The sequence below is a fragment of the Megascapheus bottae genome, chromosome 17 (assembly GCF_031878675.1).
Source record: "Megascapheus bottae isolate mThoBot1 chromosome 17, mThoBot2.hap1, whole genome shotgun sequence".
In the NCBI taxonomy this organism is placed as follows: Eukaryota; Metazoa; Chordata; class Mammalia; order Rodentia; family Geomyidae; genus Megascapheus; species Megascapheus bottae.
Window position 1 is genome coordinate 26,589,610 of NC_143525.1, and position 27,950 is coordinate 26,617,559.

The window sequence follows — 27,950 nt, forward strand, 5'->3', positions numbered from 1 at the left end:
TTTTTTGGATTATGAATCATGGAAACATTCAAAATTCTAAGTAAAGCCAAGTACTGATGGGGCTTGTGCCAGATATCCTAACTACTCAGGAGACTGAGCTCTGAGACCAGCCTGGACAAGATAGTCCAATTAACCACCAAAAAGCCAAAGTTGAGCTGGGCATCGGTGGCACATGCCTGTAAATCCTAGTTGCTCAAGAGGATCTGAGGATCAAGGTTTGAAAAGCCAGCCAGAATAGGAAAGTCCCTAAGATTCTTATGTCCAATTAACTTGGAGAAAACCAGAAGTGGAGTTGTGGTTCAAAGTGGTAGGGCACTTGGCCTAAGTGAAAAAAGCTCAGGAGCAACACATAGGCCCTAAGTTTATTTTATATTTTTAACTTTTTGTTGGTTATGGGGCTTGAGTTTTCTAGCTCAAGGCTACCACTTTGAGACACAGCACAACTTCTGGTTTTCTGCTGGTTAATTAGAGATAATTTCATGGATTTTCCTGCCCAGGGTGGCTTTGAACCATGATTCTCATATCTCAGCCTCTCCGCCTTTTATACACATACACACACACACACACACACACACACACACTCACACTCACATTCTAAATAAAATTAAAATAAACTAGTGAATTCTCAGAGTCATTTTGTGTCTGCCCATCAAATTTTCTGACTTGCTCATCAACCTTAAAAACTCAATCCAGCTGGGTGTGCTGGCTCATGCATGTAATCCTAGCTACTCAGGAGGCTGAGATTTGAGGATCAAGGTTCAAAGCCAGCCTGGCCACAAAAAGGACCTGATGTTCTCATCTCCAATTAACCTCTAGAAAACTGGAAGTGGGGCTTGGCTCAAGGGTAAGGCAATACCCTTGAGCTAAAGAGCTCAAGGACAGTGCTCAGGCTGAGTTCAAGCCCCATGACCCACCAAAAAAAAAAAAAAAAGCAAAGTGCAGAGTCCCCAGGTTCAAACCTCAGTACCAGCACACACTGGTACACACCAGAGGGGAGGGGGAAGAAGAAGCACCTGAGATTCAAGTAAGATTATAGTGATTTGCTCAAGTTTGCAAAAAAAGACAAGTTAGAAGTTGCTGGGTACATGGGCCAGGAGTTTGGCCTAGTGGTAGAGTGCTTGCCTAGCACGCACAAAGACCCAGGTTCAATTCCTCGGTACCACATACGGTACCACATACATAGCAAAAAGCCAGGAATGGTGCTGTGGCTCAAGTGGTAGAGCTCTTGCCTTGAGAAAGCCCAAGGATAGTGCCCAGGCCCTGAGTTCAAGGCCCAGGACTGGCAAAAAAAAAAAAAAAAAAAAAAAAGTTGCTGGATACAGATTTCCAGTCCAATTCAGCATTAGGTTCACATAGCACCTTATCTGCCAACCTGTCTGCATACACCCAGTAGTGAGACCTGTTTCTCATATCCAGCCTTCTTAGGCAATGGTCCTAATCCAGCTCCCCTGTCTACCTGGCCCTCTTCCCTCCCCCATTCAGCCAGAGGGCTCATTCTGAACGATGAGTCTTATTGCTTCTTACCTCCCTACCTCCAGTTTAAAGGCTTCCTCCTTTCCCTGGCACCTCTTCTCACCAACTGTACTCCAGGGCAAAGTCTACTTTCCTCTGCAGTTTGTACAGAGGCCTAGTTACCTAGGCCTCCCCCACTCCGCAGTTTAAGATCCTCATTTTCCATTAGATACTGGCAAATGGCTTCACAAGGACTTCCTGTGCCTGCAGCAGGGGACTCCACCCTCAGCCTAGCCTACTACTGTCCAGCAAGACTTGGTGCCAGTGTCCTCTCTGGGCCTGGGCGCTCAGGGACACAGACATGCTTAGTACGCCTGAGGTCCTGAGTTCAATCCACCATCAATCTCTGCTCTCACTCGGTCCCCACGAAGCCAACTGAACAGAAAAATGGGAATTACAGTACAGGGTGAAGGCTGTGGATGTAGACTGCCTTGTCTCGAATCCAGCTTTCTGTGTGACCTTGGTCCCAGCTTCCTTTGTAAAATGAGGAAAATAGCTTGGAAGAGAGAACCCGTGTGTGTGCGTGTGTGCGCGCGCGCGTGTGTGTGCGCGTGTGTGTGTAAAAGGCGGGGGGCGTGGTGGCTCGGGACAAAGTTTGGTGTCTGTTTCTGACACTTTCTCCGGGACTACCAGCCTCATCCCCGCCTTTGGAGACCATGCTCTCGGCTGGTCTCTGCACCTTCTCCTCTATCTACAATCCAGGCGCACCCCAGCCCCAGTCCTTCCTCGGCGAGGAGGAGGTGGGGGGGGTCCCGCCAGCCCCGCACGTTGGCGGCCGCGCAGCCGTCCGGCGGCTGGGCAGCGGGAAGCCGAGGGTCACTGGGGGAGGGGAGATTAGGCTCTGCTGTCCCAGATCAGTCCCCACCCAAGGTCACGGCGCCCGCCCGCCCAACGGGCGGCCGCAAACGGCCGAGACGTCCCTCCGAAGCCACGCCCCTCGGAGAGGGCGGGGCGAAACTTTCAACTCTGGAGCCAGGATGCGTTGCCTTTAAGGCGCTCCAGAAAGGCATCCACTTGGTGGACCGACGCCGAAGCGCAGCGTGTTTTGTCCCTCGCGGGCCGCCGTGGGCAGGGCTGGGCGCGAGGGCGGGGCAGGGGAGGGGCGGTGGGGTCAAAGGGTACAGCGCGCACCACGTGGGCCGGTGACTCCGTCCTTCCCGCAGCGGCCGCGGCGCGCAGGGCACTCGGGTTAGTGGCGCGGCGGGCGGCGCGGACAGCGGAGCCGGACGCCCGCTCCCGCCACCATGGTCATCAAGACAGATGAGTTGCCGGCAACCGCCCCGACCGACAGTTCCCGGGAACATGGCTCTCAGGCCGGTGGCAAGGGACGGCCGAGCGCGGCCGGTGAGCAGGCCGGGGCCGGGGGCAGCCGGGCGGGGACGTGGGACCGGGCCGGGCGGGAGGGTTCGGAACTCGGCGGACCAACGCCTTCCGGGCGCGCCGGCTGGCGGACTCCTCACCGGACCCTCCCCTGGGTCGCCCCCACTCTGAAGGTCACCTTCACTGTCGCCCCCGGCTGCTGCCGGGGCATCGCACGTGGGGTCCCGCGAAGGGCAGCCCCGGCGGACTCACGCGCGTCGGGTCGCTGGGACACGTGCGCGCACACGCGGCTTCACGGTGCGCTGCCTCCTCCTCCGCCGCCGCCGCCTCCGACGGATGGAACCGGCGGCCCCACCCCCCTCCACCTCCCCCCGGCGCGGGGAGCCCCCTGGGCCGGGGTCACTGACACTTTGGGCCCCGCCTCCCTTAGGCACCCCTCGGCGTCAGGATCTCAGGTGTTCCCGTCTTTGCACTCCGACGGCAGCCCTGCGAGTGAGACTCCGCTGTAACGCTCCTCGCCTGGCTTGTTCCGTGGGAAGAGCAGGAGTTGGGTGTGTGTGGGGGGGGGTGGTTGTGTGTATATGTGTGTGTGTGTCCTCTGGTTCATCCCGACACATTGGCTTAGTTAGTCTCAGGACCTCATACTGTGATCTTTGTCCTTTTATAAGTGTTGACCCAGTCATCTGGCCTTCGGGGAGTGGGGGGGGTGGTCCTGCAAGTGTATTGGGGGCAAAGCCAACCTTCTTGGCTGGGGGAAGTATTTGTGCCAGAACTTGATCATTAACCTGCCTTATTGCGAAAAATGGGTCAGACCAGAGTTGCTGTTTTTAAGGCAAAGGTCATTAGTGTGGAGTGGAGCTCCCAGCTTTGCCCCATGGGGGCTGTATAGTGGCTTTGGGAGTGGCTGAGGCTTGTCCAGGGGTGTGGCCTGCCGCTTTTCCCTCTCACTCAGGCTCCTGTTATTTTCATCCAGTCTCTGGCTACAGCCTTGAGGCTGTAAAGCCTCTTCCTAGGGCTTCTGCTATTCAAGTCTTCCTCAGAGCCAGACTATGGCCCTCTCTGCCTAGAGTGGTAATGGGAGTGGAAACCCACCCTTATCTCAGGGCTTGTGGTCATAGCTCATTGTCACCACCTCCTTTTCCAGCTTCATTAAGCAATCTGGGGCTGACTAGAGTCAGAGTGGAAAAGCATTGGCCAGTAGATTTAACTCTTGGTAGGAGCTGGTTCAGAGGTAGCTTTGCTGATTGCTCTGACAAGGCCAGAGCAGAAAAAGCAGTGTTAAAAACTCCATTCTAACAGGCTTTTTTGCCCTGATGTGGTTCTGAATCATTGCATTGACTAGATAAGAGGAGGTCTGGGCTGGCAGTTTTCCCCTCCAGCAGAGATGGAGAGATGAAGTGACTTGCCCAAGGTCACAGCTATTAGTTGTGGAGGGGAACATGTAGTTTTCTAGCTCATGGTCAGCATATCAAGGCTACCTAAACCTAACCCAGAAGAAGCTGGAACACACATCACATGTTTGTTTGGATTGTATGCTGAGAACTAGGGGACTGAGGAGGGAGAGTGTTGGAGGACTTCTGTGAGAGTGTGAGTGAAGCTTTCTTTTCATCTGTGTACTGAGGGGATCTTTTGGGGGGGTAAGTGGGGCAGGGTAGGGCACAGCTTTGAGAAATTTGGGGCAGTGTATTGGTTAGGAACCTTGGCTTCCTTGTCCCTGGAAGCTAGTGTAGATATCTGTGCCTCACATTATAGCCAGCCTGGATCTGTTAAAAGGACCCTTACTAGGGACCCTGAGCAGGTCCATTTGGACATGTGATTCCCAAGCCACTGGCCCAAGATCCCATTTCTGGAAGGGTCTCCTGTACCTTGAGGAGGTGATCATGGCCTTGGGAGCTGGCTAGCGTAGGTTACCTTCTTCGGAATAAAGCAGCTTTTAGGGGATAAGAGAACAGGCAGGTTTTTCAAGTTCACAGTGGTATGTGGAGTTCCTTCTCCTTGGGGGAGGGCTCTCTGGAGTTGAGGCCCTGAAGTGGGAGGAAAGGGGGACTAACAGAATGGGGAAGAGTTAAGGGGTTTACCAGTTCCGAAAATATCCTAATTCTTTTGGATAAGGTCTGGGCGGACTGCATAGGAACTTCTGAACACAATTTGGGCCTTTCAAGATCTCCCAGCCTGGGTAGGACAGGAAAGAGACAAATAGGTTCTGGTTTCTCCAAAGTGTCCTCCATAGGCTGCCTGCCTGTTTTCTACCCCTTGCCTTGAACCCCTGGGTTCCTGAGATATGGGCTGGGTCTCTTTTGGGACCCTACTTTCTGCTGTAGCCTCATCTGCTGTGGCCTTGACTGGGGTGTGGCCTGACTCTGGCACTGGCTCCTGAGTGAGACCAGGCCAGACTAGAGAGCCACATGGGCCACTTGGGTAGACCTAAGACTGTTTTCCAACTCTCATCTGTGGCAGGTGGCATCCCTATCCCAGGCTAGGACTAAGTATGCTATCTCTTCACTTTGATCTGTCACATTAAGGTTTGTGGTAGTAGTGAGTGGAAAAGGTTGGCATGTGCATTGTGTGTTGTTTGTACAACCTGTTCACATTCAGCGGAGAACTGGCTTCTCTTGCTTTCTCTGAAGCCCTAGTTCTCCGTGCCTTCCTGGGATGTGAGACAGGGAGGAAACAAACACAGGGGTATTGAGGCCTGGGGAACTTTATTGCTAGAGATAGAGCTGTGTCCAGTGACCAAGTCCAGAGGCATCCAGGAGGGTGTGTTGCAGCCTGCGCCCCCAGGGCATTCAATAGCGGATTGTGTTCTATGGAAGTGGCACTCAGGAGCATGGCCTATACATTTGACATACACTTGGTTGTCTTGCCTCTGACTTTGGACAGCTTTTAAACTAGCCTTGTAGAACTTCATTTTTCTGGAGTAATAAGACCTCTAATTGAGTTCCCTGCTAGGGGAATCATTACCAGTTTTCCCTGTTCCCATCCTCCAGCAGGCTAAGGGGAGAGGAATTTTTCTATGAGTCTGGCCTTTTTTGTCATATGATTATTAAATGAGACCCAGGACATTTTGTGCAGCTGAAACAAAGCCTAGGGTCTGCTCAGTGGTCCCTGAGCTGAAGGAGAGGGTTCCTGGAGAAAGATCCTGGCTCTCTGCCCCCATGCTGGTTAGTATGGATGCCAGAGCAGTCCTGACTGGGCCCTGGCAACAAGTCAGAGGCCCTGAGAAGGCATCCTGGCGAGGCTGGGCATGCTCCTTCTCCAATGGCCTTCGGCCTCTTGCTGCCAGCTCTGTTTTCCCTAAGGGAGACATTTGGTTTTTCTCCTGGAAGCGCATGGGCTGCTGGGAAGGAAAGAGGGAGCCTGCCAGTTTCTTGGTGGAGCTTGGAAGCCTGGGGCATGGGTGCAGTTGTCCTCTGGGAGACTCTGGTCCCCTCCCCCTTTCACTAGAACCAGTGAGTGTCAGAAAGGGCTGGCTGCCAAGTCACCTGCAGGGGGCAGCAGGAGCCAGAGGCCCCAGCTAGTCCCTCCACCCTGGAGACAGGCAGAGTGGTCAGTGTCTGAGACTGGTGGATTGAGGGTGGACACCTCATGGCCTGGGCCTGGGTCTGTGCCAGCTGTTGCCGCCAGCTGGCGGAAGCAGTCCTGCCTACCCCCACCAGGACTGGAGCTGAGGAGAGGACCCCTTTGCTGGGCTCTGCCCCTGCCAGCCATTTCTCAAGACCCTCGATCCTCAGGGGTCCAGGTACTTCACATGCTGGGATCTGCTCCCCAGACAGCTTCATCAGCAATGGCCTCCTTGCTGGGGGGCCTGAGGAGGTGAGCCTGAGTGTTGATCAAAGCTCCCCCCATGGTTCTGAAGCCACCGAGGCCTCCTGTTCCACAGCCGTCCTTCTGGCCGACCTTGAGCAGGATTCAAGGCAGAGGCAGGGGGAGTGTGCCCTTCCCAGGTCCGCCCAGGCAGGCCTGGCCCCACTGAAACCCGAAGCCAGCTGGAGTTCCAGCCCTGGGCCTACCAGCTGCATTAGGGCAAGGGTAACAGCAGCAGCCGGAACAAGAGACACAGGCAGCACTGGGCCGAGGCTGCAGACCTGGGTGCCTTGCCATGGCAGTCCCCAGACTCCAGAGCCAAGAAGAACACAGCCATTGAGCACACCAGGTGGGCCTTGGGGCTGAGTGGACCTGCTGGCCTAGAGGGGGACCTTCAGGGCCCTTTGGGAGTGGAGGGGAGGGGCAAGGCTGGCAGCACTACGGGAAAAGCAGCCCTTGGGACCAGCCCTTTATCTTGGAATCTGACCGAGGATTAGGTACTCTGTCACCACCCCTGGTGAGGTCTCTGGCTTGGAGAAAGGGTGGGTTGGAACTGTGGCCAGTTTGTCTTGTCTTCCTTATCTTCTTGTCTCTCTGATTCATCCATTCCTGACACCTCCCCCTCCCCCTCCCCCTCCCCCCAAGAAGCATAGGTTGCTACTCTGGGTCCAGTGCTGACTTTTTACTTCTGAGACCTCAAAGCTCAAAACTATTGCTCCATGTTGGGTGGGAGCCTTTCCTGTTTTCCCTTCAGTCTGTGATCTTGTCAGCCACCAAAGCCTTTCTCAGGGACCCAGAGGGGAAAGTTCCTCCCACTTGCTGTCCCTCTTACTGCTTTTGGAAAGCTGACCAACTCCTGCTCTCTTATCTGTGCTCGTAGTGCCAGGCAAATTTACATTTTGGGGTAGGGCTGTTTATTTCTAGGGGTTGCACTGCCTGGTCACTGCCTCCATGCTGCTGGGTCACTGCAAGGCCTAGGCCTTGGTGCATCTTGTGGTTTGTTGTTTTTGTTGTTGTTTTGACACAGGGTTTTACTATGTAGTCCAGGTTGGCCTGGAACTTAGTGTGTGGTTGGCATCGAACTTTTGATCTTCTTCCAAGTAATGGAATTCCAGGTGTATGCTACCATGCCTAGCTCAGGCTATACTCTGGGACCAGAAGGGCCAGGACATCATCATTGGAAGCCCACAGTGGTCAAGGTTAAGGATAATACTTTGGTGTGTGTTTGCAGGATATAGGAATCTGAAGTCCATCCTGGCTTGGTATAACCATGAGTCAGGCTCTAAGCTTTCCTGGGCCTCAGATACACTAATTTGGGGTAAGAAAATGAGGTCTAGCTTTGTGCTCCTGGAGGTCCTACTTCTCATCAAGTTGAGTGGTACGGGAATAAGGGAGTAGAGTCTCCTGAAGTCTTCTGGCCTGCCTCTGCTGAGCCAGCCTCCATCCCTTAGATTCCTGCTCCATGTTTATGGAGACTCAGAGACTACACAGGTATGAAGCAGTATTCCATCTCTATTCCCCCCCCCCCCCCCACACACAGACACATGTATATACCTGGGGCTAGGACTTGGTACCACTTGAGCCACAGCACTACTTCCAGCTTTTTTTTTTTTTTTTTTTTTTGCCAGTCCTGGGCTTGAGCTCAGGGCCTGAGCACTGTCCTTGGACTTTCTCAAGGCTAGAGCTCTACCACTTGAGCCTCCGCACCACTTCCGGCTTTTTTCTATGTATGTGGTACCGAGGAATCGAACCCGGGTCTTCATGCATGCTAGGCAAGCACTTTAACCACTAGGCCAAACTCCCAGCCCTACTTCCAGCTTTTCCTGAGTAGGTAAGAGTCTCACAGACTTTCTTGCTCAGGCTGGCTTTGAACCACTCTCCTTAGATCTCAGCCTCCTGAGTAGCTAGGATTACAGGTGTGCCATCTCTACTCTTGATGGCTGGGTAGGAAAGAGGGCTAGATTAGATGGCTGGCATCTAGAGCAGAGTCAAATTGTGTTGTTTGGAGGGGGCACATCCATGCCCTGAGCAGAGACTGTAGTACTCTAAGCCAAGATGGCCATTGGGCAGATGCTAGGCCAAAGTCCTCATTTCCCAAATGGACACTGAGCAAGCTGGTGTGTAGCTGGCTTTCTGAGAGGAGGTCTTATGATTTGCCCTTATTAGAGGGCATTCTTCCTTTGTTCCCTCTAGGGCCTGGGGAGAAATAGGAAGTTCTGTCACCTGTTCCCTTTCCCCACAGCATGTAAATTGGGTGTTCTTCACAAATACTAGATATGACTATAGATTTGCAGTAATTAATTCATTACTTTGCTATCTTTTCTTTGAGGCAGGGCAAAGCAAAAGGTGGAAAATGGTAGAACTGCTGGTGTAAATAGTCACCCAGAATGCAGCAGAATGGCTGCTCTGTGAGGCAGTGCATGTCTTGTGAAAATCAGCAGGATCATTTGGGCAGCTTTCACCTTGCCTGCAAGTATTGAGTTGAAGTTGTTGATGGAATGGTATATCATGGGCAATGGGAAGGTCTGTCTGGAGTGATGGAGAGATTCATTGGGCAGTGAAACAGTCCACAGCAGAGACAGAAAACTGGTTCTAGCAGGGGCAATTGAATGATATCTAGAGCAGTAAAATGGTTCAACAGGGGCAGCAGGGAAAGCATAAGCCAGAGTACAGAGGGAGGCCTGCAGAGCTAAGACTGACTTTAGGTAGAAGGCCGTCCTGGCCAGAGCGTGGCCTAGTGGTAGAAGTGTTTGCCTAATATGCACAAAGCCCTGGGTTCGATTCCTCAGTACCACATACACAAAAAGCCAGAAGCAATGTTGTGGTTCGAATAGTAGATCTCTAGCCTTGAGAAAGCCCAAGAACAGTGCTCAGGCCCTGAGTTCAAGCCTTAGAACTGGCCAAAAAAAAAAAAGAAAAAAAAAGAAAAAGAAAGAAAAGAAAAAAAAATGCTGTCCTAAATTTGTGACAAGGGCTATGGCTGCAGAGGCTGGAGCCCCGGGGTCAGGGTGGGGGACTGGATGGGAGGTAGGGGCACTTCACAGAATAGGCTCATCTTGTCAGGATGAGGTTTTGGTAATGTCTAAAGAACTGGGTGATAGTAGTCTGCTTTGAAAAGCTTGAGCAAGGCCAGGATTGGCCATGGATGCTTCCAGGTAGAGCATGTTTGAGGGCATAGGAGAAGGTAAGGTGAGAAATGGACATAGACTAGCTATGTGGGAAGATGATGGGACTGGAGGAAGGGACAAGAGGTGTTAGGTAGAGAAGAGGAAGTGAACAGTAGTATGACTGCTGCTGAATAGGTAAATGGTTAGCGCTGGAGAAGGCCGGTGACCTTGACCCCACATGTGGTATTATGACTCTGGGGAGAGTATACTCAGACAGATGGGCTGAGGATTCGAGATGAGGAGGGAGAAGGGAAAAGCCCATAGGTTTATAGGGCTGGATGATCCTGGAGTCTGGGTTAGGGCTGAGTCTCCAGAAGGCACCCACCCACCTAGGCCCATCTGACTCTGTTTTCTTATAACCCCTAGAAGCCCCCTCCGTTATGCTGGTGAATGGAGACTGCCCAGAAAGCCTGAAGAAGGAGGAAGGGGTGACTGAGCCACCCAGGGAAAATGGGCTGGATGAAGGTGAGCCAGGAGATGAGACCACTGGACAGGAAGTCATTGTCATTCAGGACACAGGCTTTTCTGTGAAGATCCTGGCCCCTGGCATTGAGCCCTTCTCCCTCCAGGTAAGATGGAGGAAGAGGTGCTCGGAGCAAGATTGAGCTGGCTGGTGGGGGGGGGGGGAGTGGACTGATCCAGAAAGCCAAGTCCTGCCCTTGCTCATTTTGGCAGGAAGCTAAGGATTCTTATTGGGTCTTGCCCAGGGTCTTGGTGTGGTGGGTAAGGCAATCAATTCAGAATCATGTTGCTATGCCACTGCTAGTGAGCAGCAGTGAACCAGTAGGGACTGCCAGTGCCATTGAGGCAGAGTGGTGGTGCTGGCTGGGTGGTAGTATTTCTAGTACTTCCCAGGCTCTTGCCCTGTGCTTTCTGGTGAGTCTTCTCTGAGGCATGGGTTTACCATGTGCTTGAGGAGTAGATGCTATTGGGTGATCTCCAGGAGTAGAATCAACCAGAGGTTTTGCACACTGGTAACTCTAGGGAACTAGGCCAGGTTGTCTTATGTCTTCTGTACCCATAGGCTCAGAGCTTAGAGTACTCCAGAAGCTGGAGGCCATTTGCCCTGGGTATCTTAGTGTTGCCGTTGCTCTTTTCTTTCTTTCTTTCTTTTCTTTTTTTTTTTTTGTTGTTGGTTGTGGGGCTTGAACTCTGGACCTGGGCGCTGTCCCTGAGCGCTTCAGCTCAAGGCTAGTGTACTACCACTTGAGCCACAGTGCCACTTCTGGTTTTCTGGTGGTTAATTAGAGATAAAGAGTCTCACGGACTTTCCTGTAGGGGCTGGCTTTGAACCACAATCCTCAGATATCAGCTTCCTGAGTAGCTAGGATTATAGGTGTGAGCCACTGGCACCCAGCTTAAATGCATTTTTTGTTGTTGTTTTGCCAGTCCTTGGGCTTGAACTCAGGGCCTGAGCACTGTCCTTGGGTTTATCTCAAAGTTAGCATTCTACCACTTGAACCACAGCACCACTTTCGGCCTTTTCTGTGTATGTGGCACTGAGGAATCAAACCCAAGGCTTTGTGCATGCTAGGCAAGCACTCTACCACTAGGCCACACCCCTGGCCCTTGCTCTTCCTGTTCTCTCTCCATGGTCCTGCTCGGGTTACTGTGGTCTGTAGTAATAATTCAGGCCTGAGGCAGTGTGGCCAGGCTTTGGACTCCTTGTGGGTAGGGACATACCCACACACTCACACACACCCAGTACAGGTAGACATAGTATCTATGGATAGGCCTGGAATTTAAAAGCCAAAATGTGGGAAACTGAGTATTTGAGGCATTTATTGTAGAGATCCAGATGCTTTGGTCTGGGGGTGGTGATGTGACATCTCACCAAGAGGGTTGGGTCCTTCTCTGTGGCAGGTGTCTCCCCAGGAGATGGTACAGGAGATCCACCAGGTGCTCATGGACCGTGAGGACACATGTCACCGTACCTGCTTCTCCCTGCATCTGGATGGCAACATGCTAGACCACTTTTCAGAGCTTCGCAGTGTTGAGGGACTCCAGGAGGGCTCGGTGCTCCGCGTGGTGGAAGGTTGGTCTGGGCATTGGCAGCCTGGCTGGGGAGGGAGGGCCTATGCGGAAGGGCAGTCAGCACTCCACCCATTGCTGGTAGGGTCTGTCACACCTGAGCATAGGGACTGGAGCACAGGCCATTGTCAGCCTCTAACTCAGTGGACCTCTGTTGCTTGGCCCACAGGTTAAAGACTAGGGTCTGCATTCTAAAACCCCAGCCAGTCCACACCAGACTTTGGAGTCAGTTCTATCATGTTCTGTACAGACAAATGTGAAGCCTCAAAGTTTCACAGCTCTTGAGTGGCCATCGACTCTAGAATAGTGAGACGACTGATTTGCTTGTCAACTTCTGAGGGTGCTCAGAGATTTCTAGTGCCTACACTTTTGGTTTGGTTTGGTTTTCTGCTGGTATGGGGTTGGGGTGTAGGGGAAATGGGCCCTGCTTGAACTTAGTGCCTGGGTGCTGTCCCTGCCCTTATTTGTACTCAAGGCTAATGCTTTACCACTTGAGCCATAGCTCCACTTTCAGCTTTTTGTGGTTATTGGAAGAGAGGGGTCTCACAAACTTTCCTGCCTGGCCTGCCTTTGAACTACAATACTCAGATCTCAGCCTCCTGAGTAGTTAGGCTTATAAGTATAAGCCACCAGCACCCACCTTCTCTTGGCTGGCTGGATTTCTTTCTTTCTTTCTTCTTTTCTTTTCTCTTTCTTTCTTCTTTTCTTTCTTTCTTCTTTTCTTCCTTCCTTCCTTCCTTTCTTTCTTCCTTTCTTTCCCTTCCTCCTTCCCTCCCTCCCTCCTTCTTTTCCTTTCTCCCTCCCAACCCCCTCTCTCTCTTTCTTTCTTTCTTTCTTTCTTTCTTTCTTTCTTTCTTTCTTTCTTTCTTTTCTTCCTTTCTTCTTTCCTTTCTTTCTTCCTTTCTTTCCCTCCCTCCTTCCTTTCCTTTCTCTCTCCCAACCCCCCCTCTCTCTTTCTTTCTTTCTTTCTTTTTTTCTTTGTTGTTGTTGTGGAGCTTGAACTCGGGACTTTGCCTGAGATTTTTAGTCAATACTAGTGTTCTGCCACTTTGAGCCACAGCACCACTTTCCCTTTACCAGTGGTTAATTGGAAATGAGTCTTATAGACTTTACTGCCCCAGCTAGTTAGTATTGTCATCCTCAGATCTTAGCCTCCTGAGCATATAAGATTACAAGTGTGAGCCACCACTGTCCAGCCCTTTAATTGACTTTCTTGCTCAATGCTTGGCCATGCTTCCAGATCAGCTTTTTTTTTGGTGGGTCACGGGCACTGTCCCTGAGCACCTCAGCTCAAGGCTACCACCCTACTCTTGAGCCAAGCGCCACTTCCTGTTTTCTAGAGGATAACTGGAGATAAGAATCTCATGTCCTTTTGTGCCCGGGCTGGCTTTGAACCTTGATCCTCAGATCTCAGCCTCCTAAATAGCTAAGATTACAGGTGTGAGCCACCACACCTGCCAGCTTTTTTTTTTTTTTTATTTGCCAGTCCTGGGCTTGAGCTCAGGGCCTGAGCACTGTCCTTAGACTTTCTCAAGGCTAGAGCTCTACCACTTGAGCCTCAGCACCACTTCTGGCTTTTTTCTATGTATGTGGTACCAAGGAATCAAACCCTGGTCTAGGCAAGCACTCTACCACTAGGCCAAACTCCCGGGCCCATTGGCCAGCTTTTTTTGTCAGTTGTGGGGCTTGAACTCTAGACCTGAGCACTGTCCCTGAGCTTTTCAGCTCAACGATAGCATTCTACCACTAGAGCCACAGTGCCATTTCCAGTTTTCTGATGCTTAATTGGAGATACAAATTACATGGGCTTTTTGTGCCCAGACTGTCTATGAACCATGATCCTTAGATCTCAGCCTCCTGAGTAGCTAGGATTACAGGCATGAGCCACTGACAGGCACCTGGCTTGCCCAATCCTATATATTTTGCTGCATTTACTGGAAATGGAGTCTTCTGAACTTTTCTATAAGGGCTGGCTTGAAAAGTTCGATTGTGGGGCAGGAGTTAGGCCTAGTGGTAGAGTGCTTGCCTAGCATGCACGAAGACCCAGGTTCGATTTCTCAGTACCACATACATAGAAAAAAGCTGGAAGTGGTGCTGTGGCTGAAGGATAGAGCTCTAGCCTTGGGAAAGTCCAAGGACAATGCTCAGGCCCTGAGTTCAAGCCCAACTGGCAAAAAAAAAAAAATGTTCGATTGTCTGGGTCTCAGCCTTCTGAATAGATAAGATTTCAAGTGTGAGCCACTCACAATGGCAAAATGCCACCCAAATAGAAGCTTGAAGTTGAAATTTTGAACCTGTGAAAGACTGGGGATGAGGCTCAGTGGTAGAACACTTGCCTAGCATGCAGAGGCCCTGTGTTCCACACCAGCATTGAAAAAAGAATAAAAGTCCATTCATGATAGCACCTGCAATAGTCCACCTGTTAAAACTCCCCCGTGAGCCTGGTGTTTCCCAGCAGGGCCCTGGTGACCCCTACCTCCTCCTCTCCTCAGAGCCGTACACTGTGCGTGAGGCCCGCATCCATGTGCGCCATGTCCGAGACCTGCTCAAGAGCTTGGATCCTTCTGATGCCTTCAATGGGGTTGACTGCAACTCCTTGTCTTTCCTGAATGTCTTCACGGATGGCGACCTGGGAGGTGCAGGAGGCATTGATGCTGGGGGTTGGGGAAGGAGGCAGGGATAGCAAAGAGACTGAGAGTCAGATCACCCCCACTGAAAGGCTAGGCCTGAGGCCTACACTGAGTAGGGGACACAGCTGGCTCTGGCTGACCACCAGCTTTGGATCTCTCAGATAGTGGGAAGCGGAAGAAGGGTTTGGAGATGGACCCCATCGACTGCACGCCACCTGAGTACATCCTACCAGGGAGCCGGGAGCGGCCATTGTGTCCCTTGCAGCCCCAAAACCGTGACTGGAAGGTGGGACTCAGTGGGAAGTAAAGAGGAAGGTCCCCTGGTGGGAGGGGGACTGATGCCTTCATGCCTGGCCATTCCTGCAGCCTCTGCAGTGTCTGAAAGTGCTCACCATGAGTGGCTGGAACCCACCCCCTGGGAACCGTAAGATGCATGGGGACCTCATGTACCTGTTTGTGATCACAGCCGAGGACCGGCAAGTCAGCATCACTGCGTCCACACGGGGATTCTACCTTAACCAGTGAGTCCCCGCTGTCCCCTTCCATGTCCTAGTCCTGAGGGCCAATGCTTGGGACATCTCCTCAGTGACCTCCTTCTCTGCAGGTCCACAGCCTACCACTTCAATCCCAAGCCCGCCAGCCCCCGCTTCCTCAGCCATTCCCTAGTGGAGCTGCTCAACCAGATCAGCCCAACCTTCAAAAAAAACTTTGCTGTGCTACAGAAGAAGAGGTAGTGCCTTGTGCTGTCTGCCCTGCCTCCTGTCACACAGGCCGCCTGTGCATGCGCCCATGGGCACGAACACCAGTGCCTTTGCCTGCCAAGCACTGTGTCAGGGTGGCACCTGGAAGAGGTGCCTGCCTGCTTGTGGCATCAGGTGGCATCTTAGGACCGGAAGGTGCTGGAGCAGTAGGGGCCTTGGAGAAGAACAGACCCCAGCTGGGTTTTGAGGTTGGTGGGGTGCCCCATCTCCTTTCTCCTACCTGCTTCAGGGTACAGCGTCACCCGTTCGAGAGGATTGCCACCCCGTTCCAGGTGTATAGCTGGACTGCCCCCCAGGCGGAACACGCAATGGATTGCGTGCGTGCAGAGGATGCCTACACGTCCAGGCTGGGCTATGAGGAGCACATTCCTGGACAGGTGCTACCAGCCCTGCCCCCTTTGCTTGCCCCGAACCACCGGGACGCGCCATCTGCTTGGGCTGTCCACAGGGAAGGGGGATGGTGGCGCTCCCCAAAGCAGGCCCAGACACAGACTGAGCTCACACTTCTTTTCTGATCTCTCTATAGACGCGGGACTGGAACGAGGAGCTGCAGACGACGAGGGAGCTGCCTCGAAAGAACTTGCCTGAACGGCTGCTTCGAGAAAGAGCCATATTCAAGGTGCTCAGTCTCTTGGGACCTGTGGACAGTTTCAGGCCCTCCTGCTACCTGCTGGCTGGTCTTATAGGCAGAAGGAATTGAAGGATAACTAGCATGGCCCAGACCTGTCAACTGCCCTGAAACAGGGTATCCTTAGCCTCTGCCCTCCTAGCAACTCCCTTTTTTTAAAAACGTTTTTTTAATTGTTTTTTTTTTTTGCCAGTCTGGGGCTTGAGCTCAGGGCCTGAGCACTGTCCTTGGGCTTTTCTCAAGGCTAGAGCTCTACCACTTGAGCCACAGCACCACTTCCAGCCTTTTTCTATGTATGTGGTACCAAGGAATCGAACCTGGGTCTGCGTGCATTCTAGGCAGGCACTCTACCACTAGGCCAAACTCCCGGCCCCGCAACTCCCTTTTCTGTCTTGTTTGAGGCTTCTTTCTTTAGTTCTTTCTTTCTTTATGGGTCATGGGGCTTGAACTCTAGGCTTGGGTGCTGTCCTTGAGCTCTACAGCTCAAGGCTACTCCTTGAGCCACAGCCCCACTTTCCATTTTCTAGTGATTAATTGGAACTAAGAGTCTCGTGGTCTTTAGTGCCTGGGATAGCTTTGAACCGAGATCCTCAGATCTCAGCCTCCTGAGTAGCTAGGATTACAGGTGTGAGCCACCACTCCCAGCTTGTTTGAGGCTTTAAAAGCATAGGAAGGCTGGGTACTGGTGGCTCATGCCTGTAATCCTAGCTACTCAGGAGGTTAAGTTTTGAAGAGTGGTCTTCAAAGCTGGTTGGGGCCGAGAATATGGCTTAGTGGTACAGTGCTTGCCTAGCTCAAGTGAGTTCAAGCCCCAGAACTGGCTGGGGCACAAAAGTCCATGGGATTCTTATTTCCAGAAGTTGAAATGTAGCTCAAATGATACAGTACCAGCCTTGAGCAAAAATACTAAGCAAGGCTGGGCATGGTAGCTCACACCTGTAATCCTAGCTACTCAGGAGGCTAAGTTCTGAGGATCAAGGTTCATAGCCATCCCAGGCACAAAAGGACCTGAGATTCTTTATTTTTTCCATATATTTTTTATTGTAATTAATAGAAGGGTTACATTACATTTGCCAGATAGAAGGTGCATTAATTCACATACATTGATACCCTTTCTCATGTCTTGGTCCCCATTTCCCTCCCCCCCACCCCCACCCCTCATCTTGTTTTCCCCCCTTCCCTATCCAATTTCAAATAACCAAATACAAATATGTCCAATATATCAGATAACAAAGTGAGATACTGTAACAATATGAGATAACTAAGGGACAGCAAAAGAGATGAGAGATAACATAGTACATTAAGGACAACAATCACTCATTATATGGCTTTTGTTTCCATATCCTAGAGGTCCTTTCATTTAGCGTCATACTATATGGCCTTATGTATCTAGGTTTTGCTCCATTGTAAGTCTCTGCTAGGAGAGCCCAAGGTTTCTACTGATTATGACAAATGAGGGAAACCATTGAGCCTATGTTCCTTTGAGTCTGGCTTACTAAGTCTTTCCATTTCCTAACAAATGGGGCGATGTCATTCTTTCTGACAGCTGCATGGAATTCCATTATGTACAAATACCACATCTTGTTGATCCACTCATCAACTGAGGGACATCTGGGTTGGTTCCATATCTTTGCTATGGTGAATAGTGCTGCAATGAACATCGTTGTGCTAATGGATTTAGTATATCCTTGTTTCTGGACAATTGGGTAAATGCCTAGTAGTGGAATTGCTGGGTCATAGGGGAGCTCTGTGTTTAGTCTTTTGAGGAACTGCCATACTGCTTTCCATAATGGTTGAACGAGTTTGCACTCCCACCAACAGTGTAGTAGTGATCCCTCCTGGCCACATCCCCTCCAGCATCTGTTGTTATTAGTTTTCTTGATCCTGGCCATTCTAACTGGAGTGAGGTGGAATCTTAGAGTTGTTTTGATTTGCATTTCTTTTATGACCAGAGATGTTGAGCATTTCTTCATGTGTCTATAGGCCATTTTTTTTTCTTCTTCAGAGAAGACTCTCCTTAAGTCTTTGGCCCATCTTTTAATGGAATGGTTGTTACTTTGGAGATTAGTTTTGGAGTGATTCAATTTTTTGAGCTGTTGCTATATTTTAGATAAGAGGCCTTTGTCCGTTGTATGGTTGAGGACCTGAGATTCTTATCTCCAGTTAACCTCTAGAAAATGGGAAGTGGAGGGAAGTGGAGCTTGGCTCAAGGGTAGGGCAGTAAGTAGCCTTGAACTGAAGAGCTCTGGGACAACTCCCAAGCCCAGGCGTAGCTGAAAAGCTAAGGGACAGCACCCAGGCTGAGTTCAAGCCCCGTGACCCACCAAAAAAAAAAAAAAGCTAAGCAAGTGCTTGAGGCCTTGATTCAAGCTCTAGTACTGTCACATCTACATGCAAATAAATGCATGTAAGTAAGCAGATAGCAAGATCCACCAGCTCCCTGCCCTCTGCTGACTGCAGAGGTCCTTGCCTGGGCACACTGGACCCTCATCTTTCTGGGTCTAGTATGTTTGCATAGCACTTTGAGCTTGCCTAGGTTTAACAATGTCAGTACTCTTGTTACTAGAAATAAGGAGAAACAGTTACAAGGATGAAAGCTGTCATTTCTTGGGTACTAACTTAGTCAGTGGGTCATGCTAAGTGCTTTAAAGGCATTATCTGCTAATCTATGCCCTTCCTGGACATGTCCACTCAGTACATTTCTTGTCAGTTTGTGGATGCCGAAAGTGGGCCAGAGCTTCCTGCATCACTTCACCCAGCCCTCGCTAGCTGGTGGCTCCCAAACCAGCCAGCCCTTATAGTCCTTGTTAGCGCCTAAACTGGCCTAAGTAGGAATGTTGAGTTAATGTGTGTCCTGGGACTTGAGCTCAGGGCCAAGTTGCTGTCCCTGAGCTTTTCTTTTTTTAAAAAAAAAATATTTTTTTTTCGCCAGTCCTGGGGCTTGAACTCAGGGCCTGAGCACTGTCCTTGGGCTTTCTCAAGGCTAGCACTCTACTACTTGAGTCACCGCACCTCTTCCAGCTTTTTTTCTATGTATGTGGTACCAAGGAATGGAACCAGGGTCTTTGTGCCTGCTAGGCAAGCACTGTACCACTAGGCCAAACTCCCAGCCTCCCTGACCTTTTCTGCACAAGGCTAGTGCTCTACCACTTGAGCCAGGGTAATTTCTGGCTTTTTCAGTGTATGGGGTACTGAGGAATTGAACCCAGGGCTTCACACATGGCAAGCACTCTGCCACTAGGCCACACTCCTAGCCCTAGTGCTCTACCACTTGAACCATAGCTCTTCTTCTGACTTTTTGGTAGTTGATTGGAATCTTCACAGACTTTCCTGCCAAGGCTGGCTTTGAACCTAATCCTCAGATCTCGGCATTCCAAGTCGCTAGGATGGGTGAGCTAACTGGTGACCAGCTGTCTAGTTTGTTCTGAACCAATGTTTTTGCCTTTCCTAAAGGATGCAATTTGAGGCTAAGGTTCCTTGGCTCCCAGGGGAGGCCTACCACCCCACCCTCTAGGTGAGCTGGGCAGGATGCTCCTCAAAGCTCTTGTGCATGGAGTCTTCACCCTTCCCGCCCCACCCCTCCCAGGTGCACAGTGACTTCACAGCAGCGGCCACCCGGGGCGCCATGGCCGTCATTGACGGCAACGTGATGGCCATCAACCCCAGCGAGGAGACAAAGATGCAGATGTTCATCTGGAACAACATCTTCTTCAGCCTGGGCTTCGACGTGCGCGACCACTACAAAGACTTTGGGGGGGATGTGGCGGCCTATGTGGCCCCCACTAATGACCTGAATGGGGTGCGCACGTACAATGCGGTGGATGTAGAGGGGCTGTACACGCTGGGCACAGTGGTGGTGGACTACCGTGGCTACCGCGTCACAGCTCAGTCCATCATCCCTGGCATCCTGGAGCGGGACCAGGAGCAGAGTGTCATCTATGGCTCCATTGACTTTGGTAAGACAGTGGTGTCACACCCGAAGTACCTGGAGCTGCTGGAGCGCACCAGCAGGCCCCTCAAGATCCTCCGGCACCGGGTGCTCAACGAGCGGAACGAGGAGGTGGAGCTCTGCTCTTCTGTGGAGTGCAAGGGGATCATTGGCAACGACGGGCGCCACTACATCCTCGACCTGCTGCGCACCTTCCCGCCCGACCTCAACTTTCTGCCCGTGCCTGGCGAGGAGCTGCCCGAGGAGTGCAGCCGCGCCGGCTTCCCCCGGGCCCACAGGCACAAGCTGTGCTGCCTGCGGCAGGAGCTGGTAGATGCCTTCGTGGAGCACAGGTGAGGAGCTGCCGCTGCACCCGTGGGCTGCCTTGTGAGGACCCCTCCTGGAAGGAAGCCTCAGGCTCCTGGATGTAGAAACCTAGGAGCTTTGTGTTGGTTGTGAAGTAGGAAGAGGCCAGACTGACCGCTGAGTGAAGTGGTGATTTAGAATGTCACTGCCAGGCTGGGGCTCAGGGCATCAGTGCTGCTGCTGTTGAGTGCTTAGGACTTGGTCATACCACCTCCCACATAGTGACCGACTGTTCCTCCGGATTCCTGCTGGCATTCTTGTATTGTTGAGGGCTTGCCCATCACTAGCCCATTGTTAGTTGGTCTCCCCTCACAATTCTCCTACCTTGGCCTCCCAAATCTTGGGATTGCAGATGTAAGCCACCACACCCAGCTTGAGCTTGGTTTTGCTGTGGTACTGTGAGGGGCTCCTATCTGTTATGTTGCTGGTGGGCTGGCATAAGCATGCGTGCATTTACATGCACACACTGTCCACAATACGTTCTTGTGCCTTCAGGGTGCCCCTTAACCCTGTGGGCCAGGAACCTGAGGCCATCCTCTGGACCTTGTGGCCAGCAGGATACTGTCAGATGTTCCTTGCTCATCTTTTACTTTGACCCTTGTGCTGTGTTCTAGATATCTCCTCTTCATGAAGCTGGCTGCCCTGCAGCTGATGCAGCAGAAGGCCAAGATGGAAAACCCCACCCCCTTGGAAAATGGTGGGCCTGCTTCAGAGTCCAAGCCTGAAGACCCACTTGGAGCTGAAGCAGGAAGCGAGGAGGAGGGCAGTGGTGCTAGTGGCTTGGCCAAGGTGAAGGAGCTGGCGGAGACCATCGCCTCAGATGACGGCACAGGTGGGGCTGCTGTGCATGTTGGAGAGCATGAGCTGCCCTGGCAGCTAGTCTTTGCCAGGTGTGGCTCATGACTGCGCTGGAGAGGCAGAGACTGAGGGCAGCAGGATGCCACCTCCACTGTGCTATTTCCACAGCAGACCCCCGGAGCCGGGAGGTGATCCGCAACGCATGCAAGGCCGTGGGCTCCATCAGCAACTCAGCCTTTGACATTCGCTTCAACCCGGACATCTTCTCACCAGGCAAGCAGCAGGGGGTCAGCATCCCGAGCCCTGTGAGTGGGCAGAGCGCTGTGGGGTGGGCTTAGCATGGTGAATGCTGGCTGGCCTGCCGAGAGCATCATCCATCAATTCTAGGGAGCATCTGTCTTAACTACTGTTCCCCACTGCCTTGCTCAAGCTTGTCCACTCTCCCCCCAGGGGTTCGCTTCCCCGAGTCCTGCCAGGATGAAATTCGGGACCAGAAGCAACTGCTAAAAGATGCTGCTGCCTTCTTGCTCTCCTGCCAGATCCCTGGCTTGGTGAGGGAGGGGCTGCCAGAAAGAAGGGGAGGGTGCTGTATTTGTCTCTGGTGCCCCTGCGTTTGTCTCTGGACATCTGTGGGACTTTTTTTGGGCAGCTGCTGGCTCGTCTCCTGGCCCGTGAGGAGGTGTGGCCAAGTGACTGTCCCCATTATACATGGGGAAGCTGACCCCAAGTGATCGTGGAAGTGTCAAGCACAGGTGCTGTACTGCTGAGGCTGGAGGTCTTTTCCTCTGAGCCCCGTGTAGCAGGCTCTGTGCCTGGTCCTCCTCGGCAGGCAGCCGTGTCAGATAGTACACCTGTGTGCCATGCTGGTGAGCCTCCAAAGCTAGGCATTCAGGTGGGGGAAATGCTGTGGTCCCACCTGGCCACCTGTGATGCTTCGCATGGGGTCAGGGACCAGCCTGTGCCACCTGTGGGCTCTCAGCTCTTCCCCCATGAGCCATAGGCCCTGCTTCCCGAGAGGAGGGCTGCTCCCCCACTCTCTGTGCTGTGGGAAGCTGGGGCCTTAGGACAGGGCCTTCCTGGGAAGATGTGGGGCGTGGAGGTCCAGGGCCTGGGCTAGGCCCTGACCTGCTTCAGCCCACAGGTGAAGGACTGCATAGATCATGTCGTGCTGCCCATGGATGGAGCCACCCTGGCTGACGCGATGCACCAGCGTGGCATCAACATGCGCTACCTGGGTAAGGTGCTGCACCTGGTGCTGCGGAGCCCAGCCCGCGACCAGCTGGACCACATCCATGTGAGTGGGGCTTGGTGAGGCGTGAGAGGGATGGGCAGGGCGGATGCACGGGGCCTGACCAAGACTTCTTTAAATTATCAGAAAATTGGGATTGGAGAGCTCATCACACGTTCCGCCAAGCACATCTTCAAGACCTACTTACAGGTGCCACCACTCCTCCCCAGCCTGGCAGGGGCCTTCCTGGGTGGCAGGGGCATCGGGAAAAGTTCTAGGTTTGGGAACAAGGGCCCTTGTGACTTTGGTTACACCTCCCTCTCAGGGAGTCGAGCTCTCAGGCCTCTCAGCTGCCATCAGTCACTTCCTGAACTGCTTCCTGAGCTCCTACCCCAACCCTGTGGCCCACCTGCCTGCCGATGAGCTGGTCTCCAAAAAGAGGAGCAAGAGGAGGAAAAACCGACCGCCAGGGGCCTTGGACAACACCGCCTGGGCCGTCATGACCCCCCAGGAGCTCTGGAAGAACATCTGCCAGGAGGCTAAGAACTACTTCGACTTTAACCTCGAGTGGTGCGGGCATACGACACGGGGGATGCAGGCTGGGAAGGGTGGGGCCCCGGGAGTGGGTCAGGCAGGTGAGGCAGCACTGCTGCTCTAAGGTGGCTGTGGAGCCAGGAGAGCTGGGAGGAGCCTTTTGGTGGTCCACTGGCAGTGGGGTGCAGGGTTGGGAGCCATTTGCTCTGAGCTCCTGGGTTAGAGAGGCAGCTCTCCAGAGGGACAGACATGGCTGTTGGGCTGCTCAGAGCTCCTACTCCTCCCCCAGTGATTCTGTGGACCAGGCTCTGGAGACCTACGGCCTGCAGAAGATAACGCTGCTGCGGGAGATCTCCCTAAAGACTGGGATCCAGGTGGGTGTAGGTCACTGTCCCTGCCCTGCCCTGGCTCTGTGGGTCCTCCTGGCCAGAGCCAGTGGCTGCTGGGGAGAGCGTGCTAGCCCCGAGGCTGAGCTGCTTTGGGTGCGGGTCCTGTTCCCAGATCCTGCTGAAGGAATACAGCTTCGACAGCCGCCACAAGCCTGCCTTCACTGAGGAGGACGTGCTTAACATCTTCCCTGTGGTCAAGCATGTCAACCCCAAAGCCTCGGATGCCTTCCACTTCTTCCAGAGCGGACAGGCCAAAGTCCAGCAAGGTGCGTGGCCAGGCAGGCTGGGGGACACAAGGGCCGCCCTCACCCAGCCCTGACCTTGCTGCCCGGTACTGCTGCCCTGCAGGCTTTCTGAAAGAGGGCTGCGAGCTCATCAACGAGGCCCTGAACCTGTTCAACAATGTCTACGGGGCCATGCACGTGGAGATCTGTGCCTGCCTGCGCCTCCTGGCCCGCCTCCACTACATCATGGGAGACTATGCTGAGGTGGGTAGGCGGGAACACCCATCTGTGTCGCAGGCTGTGGGGCCATGCCGTAGCTAGAGTCCAGGCCTGTGGGACTGTGGCAGAGTGGGTGGCAGTGGTGTGCAGGGAACCGAGTGAGATAGAGGTTGCTTGTTCCTGAAGCCTGGGGGAGTGAGGGAGCTGCCTGTGTTGTGATAAGGGGCAGTAGGACCTCCCCTTTCAGGGACTGTAGCAAGGGTAAACACTGAGTTCCTGTGACTGGACTGGCCAGGGTCTGGCCTCGCCCCCATGATGCTGGATGGCCGTCCAGCACTTTTGTTGTTTTGATATTCTGCCGCCTTGTGTTCAGGCTGCCTCGCCAGCTCCTGGGCATTGAGAGATTATTTCTGGGGTCTGTGTGCCTTATTTATGCCCCCAATACTCCTCAGGTATTCTTTTTTTTAAGTGTGTTTTTCCCGTAGCTTTAGCTTTGCCTGTGTGTATTGCGTGGGGTTTGAGGAGGGCTGGGTGGTCTCAGTGGGGCTCAGATGCTACAGTCCCAGCAGCAGGGAGAGCACAGGGTGCAGCCAGGACGGATCTGGATGGCAGGGCAGCATGGTGTTTTGAGTGAGGGGATGCCCATTTGGGATCGACACGCCCTTTCCCAGGCCCTGAGTAACCAACAGAAGGCAGTGCTGATGAGCGAGCGAGTGATGGGCATCGAGCACCCCAATACCATCCAGGAATACGTGAGTGGCCACCTAGACCTGGGGTGCCCGGGACAGGGCCTACAGCTGCCCTGACCACCATGGCCCCACCCACAGATGCACCTGGCCCTGTACTGCTTCGCCAGCAGCCAGCTGTCCACCGCCCTGAGCCTGCTGTACCGTGCCCGCTACCTCATGCTGCTTGTGTTCGGGGAGGACCATCCTGAGATGGCACTTCTGGACGTGAGTGTGGGCTGGGCTGCCGGGACCAGCCTCGGCACAGGGGAGTGGGCACGGACCTGGTCCTCATACCTGTCCTGCCTCCAGAACAACATAGGGCTGGTGCTGCATGGTGTGATGGAGTATGACCTGTCGCTGCGCTTCCTGGAGAACGCGCTGGCCGTCAGCATCAAGTACCACGGGCCCAAAGCCCTAAAGGTGGCCCTCAGGTGAGGCCGAGCTGGCCAGACCCCCAGTACCCAGCACACTCTTGGGGGGGCAGTCAGTTAGGGGCCCAAGCTGTGTGTGTACCTGACTCGGGGGGAAAGTTCTCTCAAGCTCAGCCTCCTCCCTGCACCCTGGAAGGGGCTGGGGCTGTGGACTTGCTCACCCTGCAGAGCCCCTAAGCCACTGCCCCTCAAATCTTTGTTCTGCCTCCTCACAGCCACCACCTGGTCGCTCGAGTCTATGAGAGCAAAGCTGAGTTCCGGTCAGCCCTGCAGCACGAGAAAGAAGGCTACACCATCTACAAGACCCAGGTGGCGTGGCGGGCGGCAGGCTGGGCCTGGGGGCCATGCAGAGCCTGGGGCCCTGATCCCCTCCTGTACGGTCTCCTGTCCCCTGTAGCTGGGTGAGGACCATGAAAAGACCAAGGAGAGCTCTGAGTACCTCAAGTGCCTGACCCAGCAGGCTGTGGCCTTGCAGCGCACCATGAATGAGATCTACCGCAATGGCTCCAGCGCCAACATCCCACCCCTGAAGGTAGTGGGGGACCGTGGGGGTGGGCCCATCCCAGCCTCCTGGCCATGCTCACCAGCCGCCTTCCCACCCCTCACTCAGTTCACAGCCCCTAGCATGACCAGTGTCCTGGAGCAGCTCAACGTCATCAACGGCATCCTCTTCATTCCTCTCAGGTAAGGCCTGCCGTCCCTCCCCATTGGCAATTGGCTGGTAGAGAGTTTTGTTTTGTTTGCCTGGGGCTCGACTGCAGGGCCCTGGGCACTGTCCCCAAGCTCCTTTTGCTCAAGGCTAGCACTCTGCCACTTCCAGTTTTTTTTCTGTGTATGTGATATTGAGGAATCAAACTTAGGGCTTCATGCATGCTAGGCAAGCACTCCACCTCTAAGCCACATTCCCAGCCCCATAGGTTTTTGTGTTTTTGTCAGTGTCAGTCATGGGGGCCTAGGCATTATCCCTGAGCATTTATGCTCAAGGCTAGCACTGTACCACTTGAGCTATAACTCTACTTCTGGTTTTCTGATGGTTAATTGGAAATGAGTCTCACGAACTTTCCTGCCTGGGCTGGCTTTGAACCATGAGCCTCAGATTTCAGCCTCTTGAGTAGCTAAAATTACAGGTGTGAGCCACTGGAGCCTGGCTTTCAGGTTTTCTTCTAAAGTCACACATGGATGTACCTAAGTTGAGAAGTGTTTGCAGTGATAAGAAGTTGCCTTGATTCCTGCCAGAAATCACATAAGTCAGCAAGTGAATAGCTAAGCTTCTTTTCCTCCTTTTCTTGTGTTTTTGTGCCAGTCCTGAGTCTTGATCTCAGGGGCTGAGTGCTGTCTCTGATCTTTGGTGGTCAAGATTACTATTCACCAGTAGAACCACAGCTCCACTCTGGCTTTTTGGTTGTTAATTGAAAATAAGAGTTTCACAGACCCTTCTGCCCAGGCTGATGACTTCAAACCATAATCCTCATATCTCCTTCTCCTCAGTAGGATTATAGGCCTGAGCCACTAACATTCTTTTTTTATGCAAACTTGTGCCACAAACTATATTTGTCACATGATATCCTGGGGCTGGAGCATAGCTCAAGCAGTAGAATACTTGTTTAGCAACCCTGTCTTTCTTATCCAACATATAGATAGAAGTGGCGTCATTCTTCCTCTGGTTCTGCAAGTGCAGAACTATTTTCTGTGGTTCTGGGGCTTGTGCTCAGGACTCAGCTCATACTAGGCAGGATGCCTGGGAGCCTTTCTGCTTTGGGGCGGGGAACCTAGGTTCCCCAAGTATGTGTGTAACTAATGCCAGCACAGTGGCTACCCTGACCCTCCCTTCACCCCCGCTTCCACACAGCCAAAAAGACTTGGAGAATCTGAAGGCTGAGGTGGCACGGCGACACCAGCTCCAGGAGGCCAGCAAGAATAGGGATAAGACCGAGGAGCCCATGGCCACTGAGCCTGAGCCAGCGAGGGTCCCAGAGGACGTGGGCGCCCAGCCCCAGCTTGCCAAGGACCCTTCTTCCCTGAGCTTGCAAGGATAGAAAGGGAGACGGACAGTCAGCGGGCCCGGCCCCGTTGCCCAGCCATCCAGACTCCAGGAAAAGGGGGCATTCCCTGCAGATCGGAGAGGAAGCCAGCCCCTCTTCTTCCACGTCCACCCCACCCACCCCAGCGTTCTCCTGGGACCCCAGCCTGGCCTGCCTGTCCCCTCTCCCCCAAAGATGTTTTTTGCACTGGTTCAATGAATACACGATACAGAGACCTAGTTGAAGACACGTGAATGGAGTGTGTGGGCCTCAGTGGGGGGCAGGCGCCCCTTGGGCCCCAGCCTCAGGCAGGTGTGTGTGAGTGTGTCCCAGTCTGCCCTCCTTGCCTGTACATAGCCCTCGTCAGCACTGAGTGGGTGACGTGCAGATGCCACTTCTCAGGTCATTTGTATGTTTGACATGGCTGCTGCTTTTGCTGCCACCTCCCCTGGGCCCAGCCTGGCTTACAATTCAGGTTTAAGCCAAAAAAAAGATTGGGGGGGGGGCTTTCCTGTGTCTTGAAGGGGGAGCTAGAGCTGTAGGGCAGGGCTGGATAGTTGGGGTGCACTTTAGTCTGGTGACAAGATGAAAACTGGTAGCTTTACTAATCCCGATTGGGCCTGGCCGTAAGTTCTAGTGTGAGGGGAAGAGATTGTAGAACCCCCAGACACCCTTGGACCCAGCAGGAGGCACTGCCATGGCTCCCTCCAACTTGCCTCCCTGCACCCCAGGTAAGGGGATAACCTTGGGAGCCACTGTCGAAATTGAATGTATCCTCCCCATTTTAGCCTGAGCTGCCTAACGCACATTGGTAGGGGAGGGTGTCTGGGGACTGCTGCCAGGTATGGAAGTGATTGTCGCCTCAGTGGAGCCCAGCTCCTGACCTGGCCCTTGCCACACAAGCACCTTCTACAGAGTAGGTCTGGGGTGGTTGTGGTCGGTCCTCGCTGCCCCGGCCTCCTTCTCCTGCCTGCCATGTCACTTCCCTGTGCCTGCTGTCCTGCAAGCCAGGGGAGCCGCTCTGGCTCCATGGGGGCTCACGGTCCCAGCAGGCACCTTGTTTGAAAGGGAGTGGGTGTGCGCTAGCAAGCCAGGCATCCCCACGCCGAGCAAGAACTTTTTCTTGTTTTTAAACCATCACGTCTTCATTTCACATTGGAATAAAGTGAGTTTTTGGAACCTGCTGTGCCAGCTTCACCAGAGTACTCTGTAAGCCGCTGATGGTGAAGCT

General features: G+C 53.2%; 1 protein-coding gene across 6 annotated transcripts; it reads left to right on the forward strand.

Annotated features, from left to right (window-relative positions):
* The first annotated feature begins 2,652 nt into the window (after positions 1–2,652).
* Positions 2,653–27,903, forward strand: Cluh (CLUH binding protein of NUMT mRNA). Of its 6 annotated transcripts, XM_090350402.1 has the most exons (27): positions 2,803–2,856; positions 8,970–9,109; positions 10,170–10,372; positions 11,667–11,838; positions 14,327–14,470; positions 14,626–14,750; positions 14,831–14,985; positions 15,069–15,194; positions 15,455–15,602; positions 15,752–15,844; positions 19,440–20,134; positions 20,762–20,979; positions 21,114–21,218; positions 21,396–21,496; positions 22,087–22,239; positions 22,321–22,383; positions 22,499–22,743; positions 22,997–23,081; positions 23,209–23,362; positions 23,445–23,584; positions 24,211–24,291; positions 24,367–24,492; positions 24,577–24,698; positions 24,914–25,007; positions 25,096–25,230; positions 25,309–25,382; positions 26,548–27,903. In XM_090350402.1, the coding sequence occupies exons 3-27, from the start codon at positions 10,184–10,186 to the stop codon at positions 26,732–26,734; spliced, it is 3,930 nt and encodes a 1,309-aa protein (XP_090206528.1). In that variant the 5' UTR covers positions 2,803–2,856; positions 8,970–9,109; positions 10,170–10,183; the 3' UTR covers positions 26,735–27,903. The 6 variants fall into 6 exon arrangements, with proteins under 6 accessions (XP_090206526.1, XP_090206527.1, XP_090206528.1 ...); XM_090350400.1 differs by lacking the exon at positions 8,970–9,109 and having other exon boundaries at positions 2,653–2,856; XM_090350401.1 differs by lacking the exon at positions 8,970–9,109 and having other exon boundaries at positions 2,653–2,856; positions 21,117–21,218.
* The last annotated feature ends 47 nt before the right edge of the window (positions 27,904–27,950 follow it).